The following is a 21,787-nucleotide window of genomic DNA, read 5'->3' as shown; positions in this document are numbered from 1 at the left end:
AATAATGCATAATTTCATTTGATAAACACGTTTAGATTGAATGGTAATTTATAATCAGTCACAAGAACGTTGAATCTGAATCACTTGAAAAAAACACGGGGGTGCTTAACTTTTTTCCAGGTGTATATTTAAATATTTGTTAAAGATATGCAAGTTCGTCGTTCACCTGAAAGATCACGAATAACAATTTTCACGTGCATATACAGCAGAACATTATATTATTACTTAGAGTTTACTTAAACTTCAGTAAAAGAACACATCCAGAAATTCAGCTAATCTGTTCTTTGTTCCGAAAGAACATTTATCAGTTTTAGATGAAACAGATTGTGTCCGAGAATAAATCTAGACACAAGGGCGTTAGCACCAATGACGTGTATCACATCTATTTAAATGTAAATTGTCTCGCTTTACTTTCTCTACACGTCTTGCTGTCCTTCGTTGAGTTATTGAACTTGTCTTTTCTGGCGAAATCATAATCGATGTTTACGTCCTGCTAATTAAACGACGACAAAGGTGTGACAAGCTTGCACAGTTCCAACGTAACACATATTGGGAAAATACTCAGAGCTGGTGTAATTAAGTATTGTTTTCAGCTTACCTAACAAAATAATTATATCAAAGCATCTTGCTTAGTGAGTATGTTTAAGGACGTAATCGTCTAAAACTTTTGTTCATTTTTACAAACCAAATTTTTTTGTACCTCCTACATACACTTTTGAAAACGGCTTATAGACAACGCAGAAACAACGAATGTTGATATGACAATTAAATATATATTAATTATATATATATATATACTTGAATTATAAAGAAAAACATTACAATTTTGTTTTCGAGGATAAAGTTCTCCGTAAGAAAGAAAAATAAACGAACGGTGGTCCGATCCTACGTCCCTGGTAGGTGTCGTTAACAAGATCCTCAAATACAGGAAATAAACCCATTTCTAATTCAGCTTATTCGTAAACCTTTTCGTCAAAAATAGCCTAATGAATTCGGTACGGTTGGTGATGTGTTCTACGTGACTTTATTGCTAAAGCAACAAAACCCACCACGGCCAACTTAGTAAGTTAGTATATTTTTATTACATTGGTTGTCAAGGTAAGTTATCGCAAGTCGTATATGTCATTCACTGATTACCTCTTTGTTGCGTGAAAAACTTTGTTTTTAAGCATGGAAATATTGGCTCGGTTGTGGATTGACCTTTTTCTGAATTAATGAGGTTTATTTAAAATTTCTATTACTAATATTTTTTTATCATTATATTAAGGACGTTCTGATGACGGATTGGTTAACTCATTAAATAGCCGATCTAAAATAGTAGTAATATTACGAGAAATATTACACAGATTGTTCTAGGATCTCGTTTGAAAGAAAACAACTCGTTATACATGCGACCTAGTAACAAGACTTTCAGTGAAACTGAAATTATTGTTTTATCAAAGTAATGTTTTGTCTTTTTTACATAAAACTACAAATAAAAAATTCTAAGACAGAGAAATAACACTACAAATAATTTTTAAGACATGGGAGGCACGTTTCAAAGAAAGCTAGAGGATACAGGAAACATGCCATAAAGAGTTTTCTAAGATAGAGGAATCATTTTACAAAGAATGTTGCAATGTTTTAAAATTGAAGAGGCACTTTACAAATTATGCTATAATTTATTAAGATGGAAGAGACATTTTATACAGAACATTCTAAAATGGAGGAATCACATTACAAAGAATGCTGTAATTCTTTTATTATAGAAGAGACATTTTACAGGGAATGTTCTAAAATGGAGGAATCACATTACAAAGAATGTTGTAATGTTTTAAATTTGAAGAGACATTTTACAGGGAATGTTCTAAAATGGAGGAATCACATTACAAAGAATGTTGTAATGTTTTAAATTTGAAGAGACACTTTACAAATAATGCTATAATCTATTAAGATGGAAGAGACATTTTATACAGAACATTCTAAACTGGAGGAATCACATTACAAAGAATGTTATAATTTTTTATTATAGAAGAGACATTTTACAGGGAATGTTCTCTGTAAAGCGCCTCTTTTATTTCAGACATTACAGCATTTTTTGTAATGCGATTAATCTATTTTAGAACATTCTCTGTAAAGCGCCTCTTTTATTTCAGACATTACAGCATTCTTTGTAATGCGATTCCTCCATTTTAGAATGTTCTAAAATAGATTAATCGCATTACAAAGAATGCTGTAATGTCTGAAATAAAAGAGGCGCTTTACAGAGAATGTTCTATGGATGAAGAATCATATTACAAAGAAACAACGTTACTGTTGATTCAGTTAAATAATGTTTTACAGATGAGCATTCATGTTACAATGGCTATTGAATAGTGGAGGAGTCAAGTTATGAAAAACGTCGTTCATTATAAGTGTTCTTAATGACCAAACATTCTGCTAACATGCTAAAGTACAACTTCCCATAATTAATCCTTATTTGGTTTGTTTTTCTAAACTCCTGAATTTATGACATTCTGAAAAATTCAAAATCAATCATCATAAATAGTACTATTTCTAGAAGACTTATTTGTCTTGTATAGTGAATAATGTGATAGTACATGGACGTATATTTTTTACTGGACTTTTTTGTATATTCCTCATATAGACGTAGTAAGTTTAACCCAACACGTGTAACATTGATGCACCCAACGTTGCTTTAACGAATGTGGGTGCTTGTTTATTAGCCCCGTGCAAAAAAAAGAAATTAAATAACTGGCTGAAGTTACGTATATCTTGGCATTCGATATAGTGGGATCTGTCTTGGTCATCGTTATACGGTTAAGATATAACTATACCGTTTTTATCTATTTTATTAAGCAAATACATAGAAAGAAAAAGGTTTATTTTTTCAATATTACCTCTCATTTTAGACCAAATAAAATAAAATTAATGAAGCTATTATAGGAGTTCAAAGGGTAGTTAAACAAAATTCACTTTCATGACTATAGTTTTATTATTATTTTTAAAAGTTTTTCTGTATGACTTGAAATAGATTTTCGATTTAAAAATATATTATCAAAGAAAAGTTTTTTGAAGATCCAGGGATAATTCTTGTATTATTATTCTACTTTACGCTAACTCTGGAACTCTCCGTTCTTGCTATTGTTTCGGGTGCTTTCATTTTGAAAAATCTCGCATGACCCCATAGGCCGGACATTACGTTACTAACTTTAACATTGTTGAAATCAGTAACGTGACACATGAAATTGACTTTTCGGAACGATTCACAAAATGCTAACATTTGTAAGACGAAAAAGATTTGTGCAGTGCAGTGGAACATCTTCGTCACGATCGCATGCATCATGTTCCCAGTGAATAAATATTGATGACTCAAACATTTTCTCTTTCCAAATCATTTGCTGTGAAGTTAAGTAGGCATATAGTTTGCAGAGCTTGGGCTTTAATCACTGAAAGTACTTAACATGAAGTACACCAAATTCCAATTGGCCTTCAAATTACTTGCTTTTAAGGACTAAAAGCAAGCCACTGATTCTTACTGTTATTTCATTAAACGTATATTCAGTTTGTAGTTTTATCCACATAGATATTCATGCAAGCCACAGAAACGAAGCAATCCGAGCGTACAAAGAAATTGTTCCTTTAAACATTCAACTAGCTTATTTTGACAAAAAAAAACTTCACAATATTTTTTTTCATTTCCCAAAGAAAATTTCAAAAACACATTTATGCTGAAAAGGTAATATGATTCAATCTTGCTTGGGAATTAAATTGTTTTCTTTAGAAAATATCTACTTCTCTGCGTGATTTTGTGCTTCTGAATGAAAGTTGCACAAGTAGTGCTCAGAAACAAACTGGGATTTTATTTCCTGTAGGTCAAACACGTGAAATTATAATCAACCAAAGCCTACACCAACACAACGTTCATTAAGTACGACTCATTTGTCTGTCTTATCTTGAGTTTTTATTATAATAATTCAAAAAAATAAGAAAGAAACATTACGAGCCTCATCGCGTACAACTACACAAACTATCGGGAAGTTTATACGTAGAAGCTGACCTTGAAAAGACAAAAAAAAAAAAAAAAGATCACAAGATGCCATCAGCCCAATGCAAGATGGATAAGAAAATATTGATACCAGCTTCACAATTACACTCGTTATGCGATTGATAATTTGGGCCTCCTATCATTATCTTCTTTATTGAAAATATTTTTACATTGGATGGATACTAACCTTTTAACAAGATCGTTAAACAGCTGCAATTTACTCATGTCCAGCGCCCTCTTTTTGTTTTCTGAAAATCCTTTGTAGAATGGAGAGTGATTAGGTGATTCATTAAAACGTAGGTCTAGCTATTAACAATTGATTAGATATCTTTTATTTAAAAAAGAGTCAGTAATAGTTATCATTTAAAAAACTAGAATTACGGTGACTACGTTAACCGTGTATTTAAATTCTGATATTTTGAGAATGAAAACTTTTTACTAATAATTGTTCAACTAAACCTTTAAAAAAATAATATAAAACATTTTATTTATTTACTTGTTTGTTCTGATGTTTAAGATCAACGGAATAATCACCAACACCGGACACGGAATAGTTTTCAAAGCTAATTCTTCAACTAAAGCATCAGCCGTCCACATAAACAGCGGGCCTTTGTCTTACGACTATCGAGTGGCTGAAGTACATCTCCATTTCGGGAGCACTGAGAAGTTTGGATCTGAACATACCGTTGCTGGTCAAACATTTCCTGCAGAGGTAAGAAGTGAATATATGTGATTTATTAGTGCAGAGATGCATACAAATAGTTCGTTTGAGAAGTATGTCCTACTGTATGCAAAGATTTACGTGATGTATCAATATTACAGCATATATGACATTATATCTTTTACACTGTGCGTTAATGTTCTTCAAAACCATGGCTTAATATATCTTTAAAGTTTTAAGATAATATTTAATATTATCCAAATACCATGGCTTAATATCTCTTTAAAGTTTTAAAATAATATTTAATATTATCCAAATACCATGACTTAATATCTCTTTAAAGTTTTAAAATAATATTTAATGTTATCCAAATACCATGACTTAATATCTCTTTAAAGTTTTAAAATAATATTTAATATTATCCAAATACCATGGCTTAATATCTCTAAAGTTTTAAAATAATATTTAATATTATCCAAATACCATGGCGTAATCTCTGTTCAACTTCGAAATGTAATATATAATATAATTGAAAGGCTGTATCTTAATCTCTTTCATCTTTTAAATGTAATATTTAGTATATTTCAAAGATTACAGCTTACTCTCTAATCAGCTTCTAAGTTCTCCTTTGTAAATTATGCCCATACATTTTGTCTTCTATGTGATGCAGACACACATAGATCAAATTTGTGTGCTGTTGCTGTGAGCTACATTATAACTCCGAATACAGTCTGTGTTCTACAAAGTTAAAAACTATTATTGTATATCATTCAAAGTTAGTATTTTGTTGCAAAAATAAACGGTACATCAGTGCCAATGTTGCCAGTGAGCTGAAGTCGCAAGCATATCTGTATAAGGTCGAGCGTGGCTCGTGATTAACGTGCCTAACCTGTGAATCTAACCTGTTGCCAGAAAACGCCCTCTGTACTTACGTCGCCGTGGGTTCGCTTTAAAAGTGTAGATCAAATCCCACTATTTGGTGGGATGAGAGCAACCCAAGAGTTGACAGTGGATGCATTCCTCTAGTCTATCAATTCATAGAGTTGACTATGGGCAGATCGCATTTTGTATAGCTATGGTAAAAAATTCTGAAACAGTAAACAAAAAAAAACTGAAGAGCAAATCAGTTCTAAGGTGGAGGCTTACTGCTTATTATGTTGCATAAGTAAGTGTTGTTGTCCACAATGGCTCAGTAGTTAGTCAGTGGGCTCATAACGCCAAAATCCAAGTTTCGATACCCGTGGTAGGCACAGTTCAGATAACCCATTGTGTAACCCTGTTCCTATTATGAACAAAGAAAAAACAAAAATATATGTGTGTAAAGGCATAAAGTAAATAACTCGGCGACTTTCTAACTGTACTGGATATGAAAATATAGGCAACGCAGAGACGGTACTTTACCAGACAACTCAGCAATTGTGAAGATTTGCGATTACTCTGAGAAAGCATTGAATGAAATATTCGAGAGTCACGTTGTAAAATAAGTGGATCGAATCTACAGAGATGAGCTAAGTGGTCGTTACAGTTAAGTGAAGCTGCTTTAATGAAACCACTGTTTAACAACAAAACAGCATTGAATTAGATGATTCATTTCGCTACCACACGAGGACGTGCTTAATAATGCTGAAATAACACAAATCGATTGATTACATGTTTCATTCACTTGCTTGTTTCAAACTTTCTCGATTGGCATTAGATAGATATAGGTTTTGGCTCGTTAGTATCTAGCACCTAAATCAATAAACTTAGATGTATAGGTATAATTTCAGTTATATCTAGTACCTAATTCAATAAACTTCGAAGTAAGTATAAATTCGTTAGTATTCAGTACTTAAATCGGGAACGTAGGTTGACCTGGAGCTAGATAACACAAAATATTTCCTGCATTATAAGCTTTGGGTACTTGACGAGAATGACAGTCAACACTTTAATGTCAATGGTGGGTAATAGAGTGCTGCTTATTGGCTTCATTCCCTTTTATTAGTAATTCTCAATTAGGGTAAGGGAGGGGAAGCAGCAAATTGTCTTAGTACCCTTGCCATAAATACAAAATACAAATACTTAACTCGTTTAAGGTGTTTAAATGTAAAACAGATCATTTTTACTGATAGTTTCCTTTTCTTTTCAAAAGTGCTTATTAAAAGCTATATTTATCGTTGACTAGTATGCTTACTATTATTTTGTTTATCTTCTACAACATATTTTAGGAGAGTTTGTTTGTAGTTAAGCGCAAAGCTACACAATGGGCTAATTTTGCTCTGCACACCACGGGTATCGAAACCCGGTTTCTAGCGTTCTAAGTCTACAGACATACCGCTGTGCCACTGGGGGGGCACTTTAGGAGAGACTGAATATTTTTACAATCGTCTTTATGTTTATTTCAGACGTGTTGTAACAGTAACAGCCATAGTTTTAATGACATATCTAAACGCGCTTGTTATAATGACGGTTACTTTATAATACACAAGTAATTTAGATTAAAATTATTTTTTAATTTTCAGTAATCCTTGATGACCTATATTTTAAGATCTCAATTATATATTTTCCTGTAGAAACATATACAAGTTTTAATACCTCCATAGCTTTAACAAATACATCTTTATTGCTATAAGCATTATTAACTTTTATATCTTATTCTTATTTACAATTTATAGGTTCAGATTTTAGGATACAACGCAGACCTTTACAAAAACATCTCCGAAGCAGTTACAAAATCTCAAGGTATTGTTGGAATCGCCCTTCTTATCCAGGTATGGAATTCGGTGCTTCTTTCATAGACAATAACGCTGTCATTTACGGGAATCTTCTTCATTGGAAAAATTAATTTCATAGGGTTTTCATAAAAAAAAGGTCGAAATATTTTAATACAGTATCTTAGAATTTTATGTACTTCCGTTTACCATCTGCAAGGTATGATACAGATTCGTATCTTGCTTTAGCGTTGAAACAACTATTACTTCTTACACAGAAAAAAACAAACACATAAAACCCATTGATACCAAGTGTTATTCATGCTTATAACATACTTGTTTCAATCCATTGCGCTTAACAATTTCATGCACCTGCTGATGGTTTGATCAAGCTCCCAACATCCCATTTCAACTCTTTTTGGTTATTCTCAATGTCATGTCTCCCATTTATTTTACCCAGACGTATTTCTTATATATATCTGTATAATGTGAAAAACTCTGTATCTGCACTTGTTTTTTTTTAATTAAACCTTTTCAACATTTATTTTAACCCTTGTTTTCTTCTTTCATCTTCATCTCTAAGAATTTTCGTTGGATTTTATCAATGCACGTTACAAGCGTACCCCTCCTCCAGTGACTTAGCAGTATCAGTGGAGGCTTATGACGCTAAACAAATAAACAAACAAAACATATGCTAATTGCACTATGGTTACTGAATAGAAATAATTTGTTTTCGATCAAAAATCCTAACAATATAATTATTTCTAAGAAATATTAACAGCAAATAAATTGAGAATCACTAGGAAAAAAAGTTAATTGAGATGTAATTTTGTTCATCTTCTGTTTTCGGTTTTCATACACTGAGTTTTTGTTTCAGTTTATTCTATGCAAAACTAGTTGCTCAACCACCAATACACTTAAAAGAAAGCATATGATTGAAGACGATGACGTTCCCGTTTTTTTTTTCTTTTTCTTTAAAGCATTAATGACATTTAATTAAAGAGACTCCATCCCGAAAGTCCACCGTGGCTCAGTGGTAAGTCACACCCCTAAAAAACTGGGTTTTGATACTCGTGGTGGGCACAACACAAATATTTCATCGTGTAGCTTTGTGCTTAACAACCAATTAATCGTGCCTAAATATTTTCATACAATCTTTAACTTTGGACCTCTTAATACATTTAAATTTTTTTTAGAATTGTACATTTGTAGCTATTATAATTATTTGCAGGTATTATAATTTGTATAATTATATGAATTAACAGCAAATAAAGGGTTAATGGGAAGAAAAACATGTTTCGACTTGTAGTATTTATATTTCAAGTAATGTTTTGTACTAAATTTCAAGCTACATTCCACCTCCAAGATAGCTCTATCAACATGATAGACGAAATAGATTAAGTACGATCACTTTCCACTTTCACTAATGTTTTTTAATCTATTTAAGTCAAAGAACGCACTGTAACTGGCTTTTCTCCTTCATGTGTAATAATAACTCTAGGAACTGTAATTTCTTATTTCTTACTTTATAAATAAGAAAGGTTTAAAATCAAAAATCATACTTTTTATTAGTATGCAGGTAAGTGTAAAAAAAGACGCTTTTAAGTATTCTCAACGTAAGAGCTGTAAAAAGAATTATGTCTGTATTTTAAAATTTATAAATTATATGAATTCTTTTTTTTATTGAAATATGATATAGAGAATAATATTCAAAACGATCGCCTCCTACAAAGAACACAAAAGCATGACCATATGAGAACAAATCCTGCAATACAGTCAGAAGCGGTATTTCCAAATTGTATATGTTCCAAAATTTTACATCAAGACAACGTATCGAGTTTTCCTAACTTGCTGAACAAATTTGGTTTACTGTTTCAATAAGGAAGAGTCATAATGTGTTGTATAATCCACAAATAAATAAATTGAGAAAAAAAGGTTCTTTTAATACTTGATTCGTTTAACCAAATTTTTCGAAAAGTGTGACTCCGGTCAACATTGAATTGGAAAATAGCGTGATCTAGAAAAATATAACACTACAGCTGCGTGAGAGTGAGAACTTGATTTTTAAAGGGTTAGTTGTAACTGAGACAGTTCTAAACTGAATTTGTGTGTGTATGTGTAAATCTTTTGTCATTAGAGATATTATTCTCCAAATAAAATATTTTCAAAGTACCGTGTTTAAAAAGAGCTACATAAGTATATTTAACACACTTACACAAACATATATAATACATATATATATATGTACAATAATGGAAATAAATATGTAAACACACATGCGGTACGATAACTAGACTGTGAATTTGATTATGGTGCAAAAGTTTATGATTCAAGTATACCAATGCTTTAGAAAAAACGTATGTACAAAAAATGTATGATATTCAATAAAAAATATCAAACACGGTAAATATAAGATGATAATTTTGAAAGTTATACCAATTTTTATCATATATTTTCTTCCATGTTCCATTCTTGCTAATTTCATGCCATAAGGTTTCGGATGTGTCAAACATTTCTGACTTCAATTGTTTTGTACCGTTATCATGCGTTACGGTCTTTAGGGAAAATCCGCCTAGCGGAAAAGTTAAAAAAAATTCTATTATACAATATAAAAAACGCACTTAACTCATAGTAACTTGAATTACACTCGGGTTCGAGACGTCCTACAAACAAAGATACTTTCTATTATCAGCAATTTGATAATTAATTCATCTACTCGCTCAAGAGTAGTCATTCAGGCCGCATGTTGGTCCGAAATTCAAAATCACAAACAGCAGTAGCTGAACAATAGGGTTCTCTGAATCACTAACAGCAGTAGCTGAACCATAGGGTTCTCTAAATCACTAACAGCAATAGCTGAAACATAGGGTTCTCTGAATCACTAACAGCAGTAGCTGAACCATAGGGTTCTCTAAATCACTAACAGCAATAGCTGAAACATAGGGTTCTCTGAATCACTAACAGCAGTAGCTGAACCATAGGGTTCTCTAAATCACTAACAGCAATAGCTGAAACATAGGGTTCTCTGAATCACTAACAGCAGTAGCTGAAACATAGGGTTCTCTGACCTGACCGTTCATGTAAACAAATAAACTATATTTTTTTCTAAATGTATTTCAAGGATTGAAATGAAACAAGATGGCAAAGGCCTGTTTATTAATTTACGATAAATCGTCTTGGCGCTTCATTTATGTAAATGAGCGCTAGATTCTTGGGCCTACAAATATATCAAATCATGATGTCCAAGACTTTTTGTACTAAACCTACACTGTAAAAAATGAAAAGCTACGAAAAGTCTCCATTATGTTGACTGAAAAAGTTTTCATATTATTTAGATGTTGAAACAAGTTATTCATACTTTTACAATTTTCGAAATATGATATGTTTATCAAATATTTGGTAATGAGCTTACTTTTAGTGTCATAATTGAACAATAGGGCCATTTGTCTTTTTTTTCGGGAACATTTTATCATAATTTACTGAACTCAGCTGTTAAATGAAAATTTATTTAGTTATTCGTGTAAATATATGTGCATTGCTTTAAATTTTGTAAAAGTTATATTTATAAATTACTTAAGAATAATTCAAAACATAATATGTTAAATGACCTCGGGTATAATTAAATATAAGCAAATGAATGTACAATTTACAAATAGACTTCTTGCATTAAAAGTCTTCACAATGTCAAACTAATTAAAGTAAACCTTTATTAAGAGATATTTTACAACCAAAGTACAAAATATATTTAGCTTTACGACCTAAGTTAAAAATTGGAAAACATCATTTATATATGAAAGGCATAATAATATAAAATAATTCAAATATAACGGACTAAAAGTAACTATGTATGAAGTATATTTTACACGAAAAACAGACATTTTTGATTGAAGTAAAAATAAGAGTTTTTTTGTGCCAAGCACGGAGTATACGAAAAAAAAAAGATTTGAATAAGTAAACAAAGATAATATTAGTACAGACAAAGTAATTTGCTTTAGAAACAGTAAGAAAAGACTTTGAAAGTAGATTAGCTTTGCTTAGTAGTAATAAAGCAACTGGAAGGAAAAGAGGTCTTGTAAAGAATTTTTAAGAGCCATAATGGCTTAATTTGTAATGTAGCCATTGAATCTAGTTCTATATTTAGTTCAATACAGTTCTAGAAATTAAAAAAAGAAATCTGATATTCCTACATTTAAATATGTGAAAGCCCCATAGTGGCACAACGGTATGTCTTCGGACTTATTCCACTAGAAACCGGGTTTCTATACCCGTGGTGGGCAGAGCACAGATAGCCCTTTGTGTAGCTTTGTGCTTAATAACAAACAATAACAATAAATATCTAGAAATCTTAATATTCTAAATGCTACTCATTAGCTTGTATATTATGAATGAAATTAATAAAACCATTTGAAATTTTAATCATTTTCATAAGGTTAATTTTATAAACGTTTTATAGATGGGTGTAGAAACCAATTTGGAGTTTCGACTACTGACAAGTCAACTGAATAAAGTCCTCTACAAGGGTAGGTTGTTTTTATTCGATTGTTATGGTAAATGAGCGTCAAGAGTCGGCGACTTTGATTTTTTGAATACGTTTATGATTGATTCCTCATATACTTTTCGTTACGATCAATAAAACTTAAAATCTATAAAAATACCTAGCTTTAGAGCTTCATATATAACAGGAATGACGATAATTTATTTCTTTTTTGATTATCGTTTTAGTCTTTGCTCAATTATTTTCGATCAAACTCTGTTTTCATATGGGACGAGTTTTTCACAAGTAAGAGTCAAAATATCTCTTAGATTTACGTAGTCAAAAACTGCATTTTTCTATTTGAGTCACTGTAAATGATTGCAAAAGATTGGCTCTGTGTTTCTAATGTTTTAAGTTAGACTAAGCAATTGAGTCGCTTTACTCGGTGCGTTTAGCGTTTTCACAATATCTTCTGTAATTTTGTTGAATTTCCATGGTATTCTCAAGAGCATCTGTAATGCATTGTAATGAAAACTGATACATGGAATGCCCTACATTCCTGACATATTTCGAGGTTTCTACAGTCCTACGCAGATGCGTTCTTTAAATAGTTAAATTCAATTTATGTACCTTTAAAATGGATTTACACTTTGATTTATTGATTAAACTTTCCATGACGACAAAGAATGACTCATCTAACTTTTAAATTGAATTATTTGGGTTGATAAAAGTATTGGGGAATAGCTTTTGGTGGTACGGAAACATATCCAAAATACATTAAATTATATAAGTTACAAATCTTAAGTTTCACACTAAGCCAGCATTTCATGTTAACGTCTTCTCAAGATAATTCGACTTCATGGAAGAATGAAGAAGTCAATATCTTTGACTGCTTAGAATTTGTTAACTTTAAGCTTTCTATATTAGAATAAAAATTTCAGACTTCAAACATTTGGAGAGTTTGTAATGTTGAAAAACTTTTTTTACAGAGGGTTGAGTACGTTATAATAATGATTTTAAATGTGCAATTCATAACGTAACGTGCCAAGCACAGTCTATATCAAGTCGCAAAGAAATGGCGTGTAAAAGAACTACATTTTGACATTGTTTGGCGTTTCAGGGATAGTGTGATGCCATCGAAAATTAATCGCTTTTTAGAAGGGTAGGTAACGGTTCCTACCGACGCAAAATATGTATTCATACATTCACATCATAAAGATGTAATCAGATCGTGGATTTAGAATTTCAAGGACGGAAACGTCCCTTGTACTTAATCGCATTGGAAGATAAAGGTAAGAATCCACGAACATACAGGTCAGTGGCAAAAGACGTCCATGTGTCCTAAGCAATAATACTCAGAACGCTGTAAATCACGTAAACACAGTATGCTTCTACAACATATTCAGGAAAGGAAGAGTAACTGTGGAAAATTGTATTAATGCTAATTAGCCAGAGGAAAATGGGTACACAGAACTTTGCGAAACTTTTTCAAAAATATTCCTGATCATCACTGAATACTGGACCAGAGGCAAGTTAGGGATCAGGAGAGTGGGTACAGAGGTCAAAGTGGACACTGCTGTCAGACCAATGTTTGGACCCTTTGTGCCACACAGAAATACCAGCTTTGTACGGAAACGATATGTGTTCACCAAGATAAAGCTTCTAGTCATACCTTCCGTTCATCTTTCGCATACCTCAAGCAGCATAAAGCTTCTAGTCATACCTTCCGTTCATCTTTCGCATACCTCAAGCAGCTGGAGAATGAAACAGGCAATTTCACACGAAAAAATCAGGTTATCGGACTCGGCGACGGTTGCTCAGATGAGTTCATAACGAGAATTTTGAACTTGCAAGATGAGAATATCCCTTGTACGTATTTGCATCGGAAGACAAATGAATATGGATCATTGTAGCGCCACAACCATCCAGAAAAATACCTGCAACAAAACGTACGCCAGCAATGGTAAGCAAAGTGCGACGGCTTGTAACAGGTAAGAATTCACTAACACAAAATTCAGTTACAAAAGATATCCACGTGTCCTAAGCAATAATACACAACATGAGCAAGAAGAATCTCCATCTGAAAAGCGAAAAAAGTCCGTGTACAACATATTCGTTCAATCGTCGCATACCTCACGTAGCTGGAGAATGAAACGGGTATTTATATAATTCCATATAAAACATACGGGTCAAATCCACCTATGGATACCTGTGCGATTGAACTGTTGAAACTGGTGTTGGAATGTCGTTTCATCGTACACGGCGGCTTATGAAACGTAATAAGGAAAAAGCAGTGTGCTTAGGATACGACAGCCTTACGGTGTAGCATTTTGCAATGAAACCTACGCTACGACGCTATTGTCAAGATACACGGGCGTCAGATATAGCATGATCGGATGTAGGAACGTGAACTGCAACGACGAGGTAAGGTTCCAAGGTACTCAGCCATCTGTAATATTAAACAAACACATCCCAGTTTCATTCTATATTTTGTATATCAAATTCCTCGTAATTATAAGAAACCTATAAGGATAATGGAGCTGTATTTTAAATGTTATATAACCGCCATGAGAATTTACAGAATTACTTAAGAAGTTAATATTGTTCACATCGAAACAGTTGTTGTTCTAGTAACTGATCATATAGCTAGCATCTCGACAACTACAATACCTGTCGTATCCCAGCCGGCCTAATGAGCCCTGGTAGTTGGCGAAAGACCTCGGCGGCACTGGATATAGCGGATGCACTGTGGTTAACATATTATTTCATTCTTATTGATTTATACTCATCAGTTTTTTTTTTATAATTGAAACTAATTTTGATTCAGAAGTCTAGTATTATTCGATATACAGTGAATATCCTACGAATTTGTTGCTGAAATTACTATATCACATTTAGTTCAATATTTCCTAAAGATGGCGACATTATCAATCCATGGTCGTTTAGATTTTATTTATACATATTCCTATTAAATAGTCCCCAGGTGGGACAGCGGCTTACAACGCTAAAATCAGGGGTTCCATTACCCTCGGTGGACACAGCAGGTAGCCCGATGTAGCCTTGCTGTAAGAAAATACACACACACTTATTCAATATATGTTTTAAAGATTTAATACAAGAGTTTTGTGAAGTACGAGAGGAAGTAATTTTAAATTCTTTATTTTTCAAAGCTGAAAGATGGCTAGGTGAATATTTATGAATAACCGAATAAAGTAGGAAATAGAGTTTGATATCAAATGTAACTTACACAGGGCAAATGTTTGATATCAAATGTAACTTACACAGGGCAAAAGTTTGATATCAAATGTAACTTACACAGGGCAAAAGTTTGATATCAAATGTAACTTACACATGGCAAAATGTACAAACTTAACCAAAGAATACAACAACAAATACTGAAAGATGCCTAGGTGAATATTTATGAATAACCGAATAAAGTAGGAAATAGAGTTTGATATCAAATGTAACTTAGACAGGGCAAAATGTACAAACTTAACCAAAGAATACAACAACAAATACACAGGCCTGCGGAGTTAAACTTCATAAAAGTTGTTTCGGTTTTACTAACGGATTTTCCATAATTCAGCCGCGCAAATTTTGAAAATAATACTCATTTTTTTCTATCACGTAAGGATATTTTACAAATCGGGAAGAAAAAACAACTCTTACTTAGATCAAATTATTATTACCACAATGAACATTTTTTTTTATTATTATGTTTATTAACAAAAATACAAACAAACTGAAGAAAAGGGAAAAACATTGATGTCAAACAGATATGCATTCTCATTCATCCCGATTTTTTATTATTTTTCATGAAATATACGTCTTTTAGTCTCAAAAACTACGTGTTGTGATCTTTCTTTTATGTACTACGTTATGACGTTTTGTGAGAACTCTGTACGTGATGGAGAAAAATTGATATCATTTTCGGATTCAGCGTACAGGAATTACCGTAGAACATGTAAAAATTTCAAGACAATAAAACAATCGCAAGCCTCTGATATCAAGACTAAGCCTTCTAAAATGTTTTTATGATTAGTTAATTCCTTACACCAGTTTTACTCGAATAAAATAAACAAATAAATTAAACAAATAAAATATAGAAAATACCAATGTCACTCTTTAATTCAGGGTTCGATTCCTTTGGTGGGTACAGCACAGATAGCCCATAGTGCAGCTTTTCATTAAAACAAGGTAACCTTAGACATCGTTAATAAGTTTTATTTGTTTAGATCGCTTTCGATTATCAAATGTTTCACATACGTAAATCAAGTCGTTTTGTTTTACGATCTTGATTACGTCAACAGCGTGTCAGAGAACCTCAGATTTCTTCGTAGGAATTGTGTTTAGGCTGTGAAAAAGAAATTCAAACGTTATTTCCTTTTGGAATATGTATTAAAACTTTGGCTGGTATTTAAGATGATAAAAGTAGCTGAACACTTAACAACTTAACTTCATTTTCAAGCTGTGTAAAAACACTAATCCCTCCCCAGTGACACAGCAGAATGTCTGCGGACATACAACGCTAGAAACCGGTTTTCGATACCCGTGATTGGCAAGAGCACAGATCGCCCATTCTGTAGCTTTGTGCTTAATTCTAAACGAAAAAATAACACTAATAATATTAGAGTAGAAACGAATTCTAAAATTTGCATAAAGCTCAAATTAAATTTTTATAGTTTGTTAAAAATGCATAATAGATACGTTGAAGTCAGTGATTTCAAAAGACAGAAACAGCAACTATCTCAATGTGGCCAAAAATCTTACAAATACAAATAGAATTAATAACCAATATACAATAGGTATGATGTTGACAATCATTGTATAACATCTGATTATAAATACATGACTAATTGGACGTTGTTTTTTTTTACCTTTTCACATAACGTGTATTTGTTTTGCTAATAAAAGTTTTGAGGAGAATAATGAAAGCTAGTCCATGTGTTTAAAAGGTTTCATAATAAAATATTTAAATAATAATAATAATAGAGTAAACGATAATTGTTATGATGCTATGCAACTCCTTATGTTTGTTTAATTAAGTATTAAGCCTTAATTAGACAAATGGTACTGGAAACTTAATTAGTTGCTTTTGTGTTGTAAGTTGTGTTTCATTGAATAACGTCTGCTTTACTTTAATGGATTAAATAAATGAGAACTTTGATAGATTTTGGAATTATTAGATCTATGTGAAACATCTCTTAAAACGTTTATTTACCTTTTTTTTATTATTGCTTACTTCCGAAAAGTTCCTAGGCCTTAGACTCTATATTACCTGGGTAGAACGACTAATTTCGAAGCGAATGACGTGCTATACATTTACAGACTAGTACATGATTGTATGTTTGTACAGTGTATTCTTGAATAAATCTGTGATCCACCAATGTTATTTTGCTTGGACAGGAAAGGTACCGCGAAATCTCCCTGATTCTTTCTAATTCTCGACCTTCCATTAGAATCGTATAAGTAATCTGGAGTTTAAGACGTTATTATAAATACTTAAATAATACCAAATCATGTAAAAGTTAAACGTTTAAGTATATGATAATAAAACAGATTGCAATTTATTTTAAAGTTAACCTTGTAAACTAGTTGTTTTTAAATATCAAACATAACATTCATTGGAGAGTACTCATTGCACTATATAAATACTTTGAATTTAATAATATCAATGATAAATTTTTAAGATAATAGAGAAGCTTCATTATATACATATATATATGTGTGTTGCTTGGAATTTCATTTAAAAAATATTATTATTATTTAGACGAAATTGAAGGTAATCATAACGCAGTTAACAGAGACGATATTCCTGCAAGAGTATTTTTGCGCTACCTTGCTCGATCGAGCAAGGTTTTTAGTGGATTTTGCAGCCTTTTACTAATTACCTCAAAGCTGTTCGTGCTAGGTATAGAATATATATATATTCTGTACACATTTATTACTGTGGTAAGAAGGAAATTAAAATTACTTTTGCAGTTTTATTGGTACATTTAATATGGATTTGTATAAGAAAAGAAAAGACGAAGTTCTTGAATATAAATATTTTCTTCTTTAGCTGATTTAACATTTATTATTATGAAATTAACTCAAATGAACAAACTTGTTAACATACATACATTTTCAATCAATAAACTGCATATAAACTTAATTTTTTGTGATATTTAATATGCTTTTTTAAAATCATTTCTATAATAAATTCTTCATTTTTTTTCCAATAAGTTTATTTTAGAGGTTAAGAATTATATTCATAAAGCGTTAACGCAATTACAAATAAAAATGGGTAAATATATTTTTTGAGCAACATCATTGAAATGTTTCAAAAAGACCCTAGGTTGTCTGCATGCTATTAATTACTGGTTATAGGAGAATCATTCAGGGTCTTGTAATTTTTACGATTTATCTCTCATGCCAAAAGAAAAAAAAATGAAGTTGGTACAAATATGATTACTCCTGTTTTATTCTCACGGGAATGAGCTAAGAACTGAAGTATTGGAAGCAGATATAATTCTTAATATCAAATAAAATATTTAAAGTACTCTTTTTTTCTAATTCCTTCCACTCTAGCGATCTCTTCTCCAATATCTGTAACGATTTTAAATAAAAGATGTTTTCAAAACTGTAGTAATCAAGATGAAACCCTAAACTCTTGCATAAAAGCGTCTTTATGAGTGCACAGCACGAAGAAACTGCTTTTATTTCCAAATCAACATTTCTTTCACAAAAATTGAAGTAAAAACTCATCTTCAGAATGTATTTATTGTCTAAGGTTTTTTTAAACACATTATAATGTAATCACTCTTATAAGTGTCATTCTATCATTCTATTGAAATATTTTTAGGTATAACCATCTAACACAACTATCTCAATACCGTTAGAGCCAATGTTCAGAATGTAAAACTATATCCTTCCATTCATAGCTTATGCCTCAAGCAAGAAATGTTAGTTTAATTAAATTATGAAACGTTTCTACCCCTGAGTGGTTGTTTCAGCTGAATAGACGTACACATTTAGCTTTTTGTATATGACTTTACGATACCTTATGATGCTACATACAAAATATAATAAAATTATTAGTGAAATACATATTCTCAACTCGATATATCCTTCAAGCAGTATAACTCCAGCCAACCAACTCTTCTCAACTTTAGTATTACAAATACTGCTAAAAATTCAATATACCAATTTCTTCAACGTTTTTAACCCATTAAATATCAGCTTTTGAGTTCAAAATATAATACTGTTCAGGAACAATTGCTTCTTATTTACGTATCTTAAGACTTATGAAATAACATTTCCTTTAAAGATTGGAATCCACAATACAAACGGGAAACGAGGAATCTAAATCTGAAAATCCACTTTATGTTTGATAGCCAGGTTTAGCAGTATAGATCCACTACTATGCACGGTATTGGAATATAAGTAAGGCCTACAGCATTATTAGCTGTAGTAATTGATTGTATTATAAAAATATCTAGGTAGGTAGCATCCATTACAAAGTCTCGCATGGCCTAATGTTTAAGGAGCTCTTCTCAAAGCTTGCGAGTCACGAGATTGAATTGTATAACCGAGTATGCTCGTTCGTTCAGCCGTGGAGGCGTTATTATGTATCAGTCAATCCCACTTTTCGTTGGTAAAGAGTAGCCTAAGAGTTGTCGGTGGATGGTGTTGACCAGCTGCCTTATTTTTAGTCTATCACTTCTAAATTAGGGACAGCTAATGCAGGTATTCCTCGAGTAGCAAACATAGAAGTATCAATTATTTAATAAATGTCAGTATTTATTGTTTTACGTCATTGCGATATCTAAAAGTGTAATGACATTCCTTGTGCTACATTTGTTTGTAACATTTCTATTCTCATGTTCGTACCGCTTTCCATAACTAGACATTTAATTAACTTCACATGAAAACAACATTTTGCATATGGATTTTACTATGAAGCACAGCGAGGGGATCTAAACGATAATATTTTCACAAGCTTTGCGATTTTCCTTTTTCGAAACATTCATTGGACACTCAGATCATGTTTTGAAAATTCGTCAAAACAATTATGACAATAATAAGTAAATCAGAACAAAAGTATTTTTACGTAAAGAATGGTAAAACCAGATCTCTAAATAGTACTCTGTTGTTGCTGGTAAGTGAGAGTCTTGGTAACAATAGGGAAAACGAAAGTCGGTTTAATATTGGGGTCCATCTTAAGCAATAGATAAAAACAACATCAGAATCAATACGTTTTGAAATCTAAAAAACAAAATCAGCTATGATACAAATAAAACAAGTTATACTACTGCCAAAATAACAAATAGAAAACAATCGTATTGTTCTTGCTTTGTTTCTTTTTATTGTTGTTGTGAAATAATCCATAAACCATTTCGTTGTTACTGATAGCGAAACATCATTTCCATGAGATTTTTAAAAACTTGATAATTTGCAGATGGATCATTTTGGAGTTTGAAATTTTTATATCTAAAAGTCGATTTGTTTTTAACGTCGTTTAAAATATTTCATCATCATATTAAACTTCATTACCTAAAAGTTGTTATTCTATTTTCCAAAATGCCGGAATGTGGATTCGTGGGCCCCTCGTTCGCGTTCTCTTACCACAAATTTGCACTGTGCATATGGGCTGTGGGTTCATTATAAGAGTAACGGTTAAATCCCACATTTCGACACAGTAGCCCAAGAGTTGGCCGTGGATACTGTTGAATTATTGCCTTCCCTTTAATTTAGCCTCCCAATGGCTCAGCGATATGTCTGCGGACTTATAACGCTAGAAACCGGGTTTCAATACCCGTAGTGGGCAGAGCACAGATAGCCCATTGTGTAGCTTTGTGCTTAACTTCAAACAAACAAACAAACAATCCCTTTAATTTATCAATTCAAAATTAGAAGACGGCTAACGCTGATAGACATTGTGTAGCGTTACTTGAATATCAGGAACAAATAAACGATTTAATGATTAATAAAAGTAAGTTTTATGACTTAGTAATAAAGATACATTTAACTGGGTTTTGGGGTAATCTATAGTCGGCACAACATTTAAATATGTCAAGATTTATAAGCATTTATAATTACTTTCTGGATTGTTAAACTTTCTGGGTTTTACGATTGGATTTCATTTGTTTCTGCAAAGATAACCTTGTTAGAAGCTTTAACCTCACTAATAATTAACTTAATTTCACTTACAGATTCAAGCTTAATAGTTAAACACCCAGGTTCTGGCTTAAGTTAGGTTCCCACATATAATACTGGGAGATTTAATTCACATGGATTTGGAACTTTGTATTAAAGACACGAATAACCATACAGAAAAATTCATTAAACACAGAATATCTTTGTCAGAAAATGATAAACAAAAATATATCTAATATACCCCTGATAGTATCTCGAGACATAAAATTCTATATCTATGCCCAATGTGTAACAAGGTATATCAGTAAATACTATTCTGCGTTTATTTGTCAATACTTGACATTTTCAATGGGGAGAGAAAAAAATTCCACGACATTTTTGGGTGTAGGAAATGTTCCATTTTTACTTATTCTTAAGTTTAACGTAGTTCAACTAATTTAATAAAATATTATCCATTTAACGATTTTTTATTCATAGTCACTGAAAACTGCGAAAGTAGTTTACTCAAACATTAAACCCAGACACTTCATCCTAAGCATTTAAGTGAAAACTACTGTGGTTGGTTAATGGAGTGTATTATAAAATTGTATATATTTCCTTTTCTTGCAACCTGTTTTTGTGTATCGGGTGAAGTTCGATAGAATCCCGCCTAATTTGGTTGAATTGACAGACATTTTTCTGTTATAATCCATAAAATGATAACGGAATTTTAGAACTAATCTATATATATGCAATTTTGTGAAAGAATAATAATAATTTGTTTTTATTTATAGATATCATATATAGTTTTGCGTTTG

At 31.8% G+C, this 21,787-nt stretch overlaps 1 protein-coding gene across 2 annotated transcripts in view; it reads left to right on the top strand.

The window, feature by feature from the left end:
* LOC106458531 (putative carbonic anhydrase-like protein 1) overlaps positions 1 to 21,787 on the top strand; it is a 137,354-nt gene that overhangs the window by 97,821 nt on the left and 17,746 nt on the right. For both annotated transcript variants that reach the window (XM_022385159.1, XM_022385153.1), the window contains exons 4-6: positions 4,545 to 4,739; positions 7,343 to 7,438; positions 11,832 to 11,898. In XM_022385159.1, the coding sequence (XP_022240867.1) occupies positions 4,545 to 4,739; positions 7,343 to 7,438; positions 11,832 to 11,898 (358 nt within the window). The remainder of the gene's footprint in view (positions 1 to 4,544; positions 4,740 to 7,342; positions 7,439 to 11,831; positions 11,899 to 21,787) is intronic.

The sequence above is a fragment of the Limulus polyphemus genome, unplaced genomic scaffold (genome assembly GCF_000517525.1).
Source record: "Limulus polyphemus unplaced genomic scaffold, Limulus_polyphemus-2.1.2 Scaffold23, whole genome shotgun sequence".
Lineage (NCBI taxonomy): Eukaryota > Metazoa > Arthropoda > Merostomata > Xiphosura > Limulidae > Limulus > Limulus polyphemus.
Note: the sequence above shows the minus strand (reverse complement) of the source record. Positions and strands in the feature narration are given on the sequence as shown.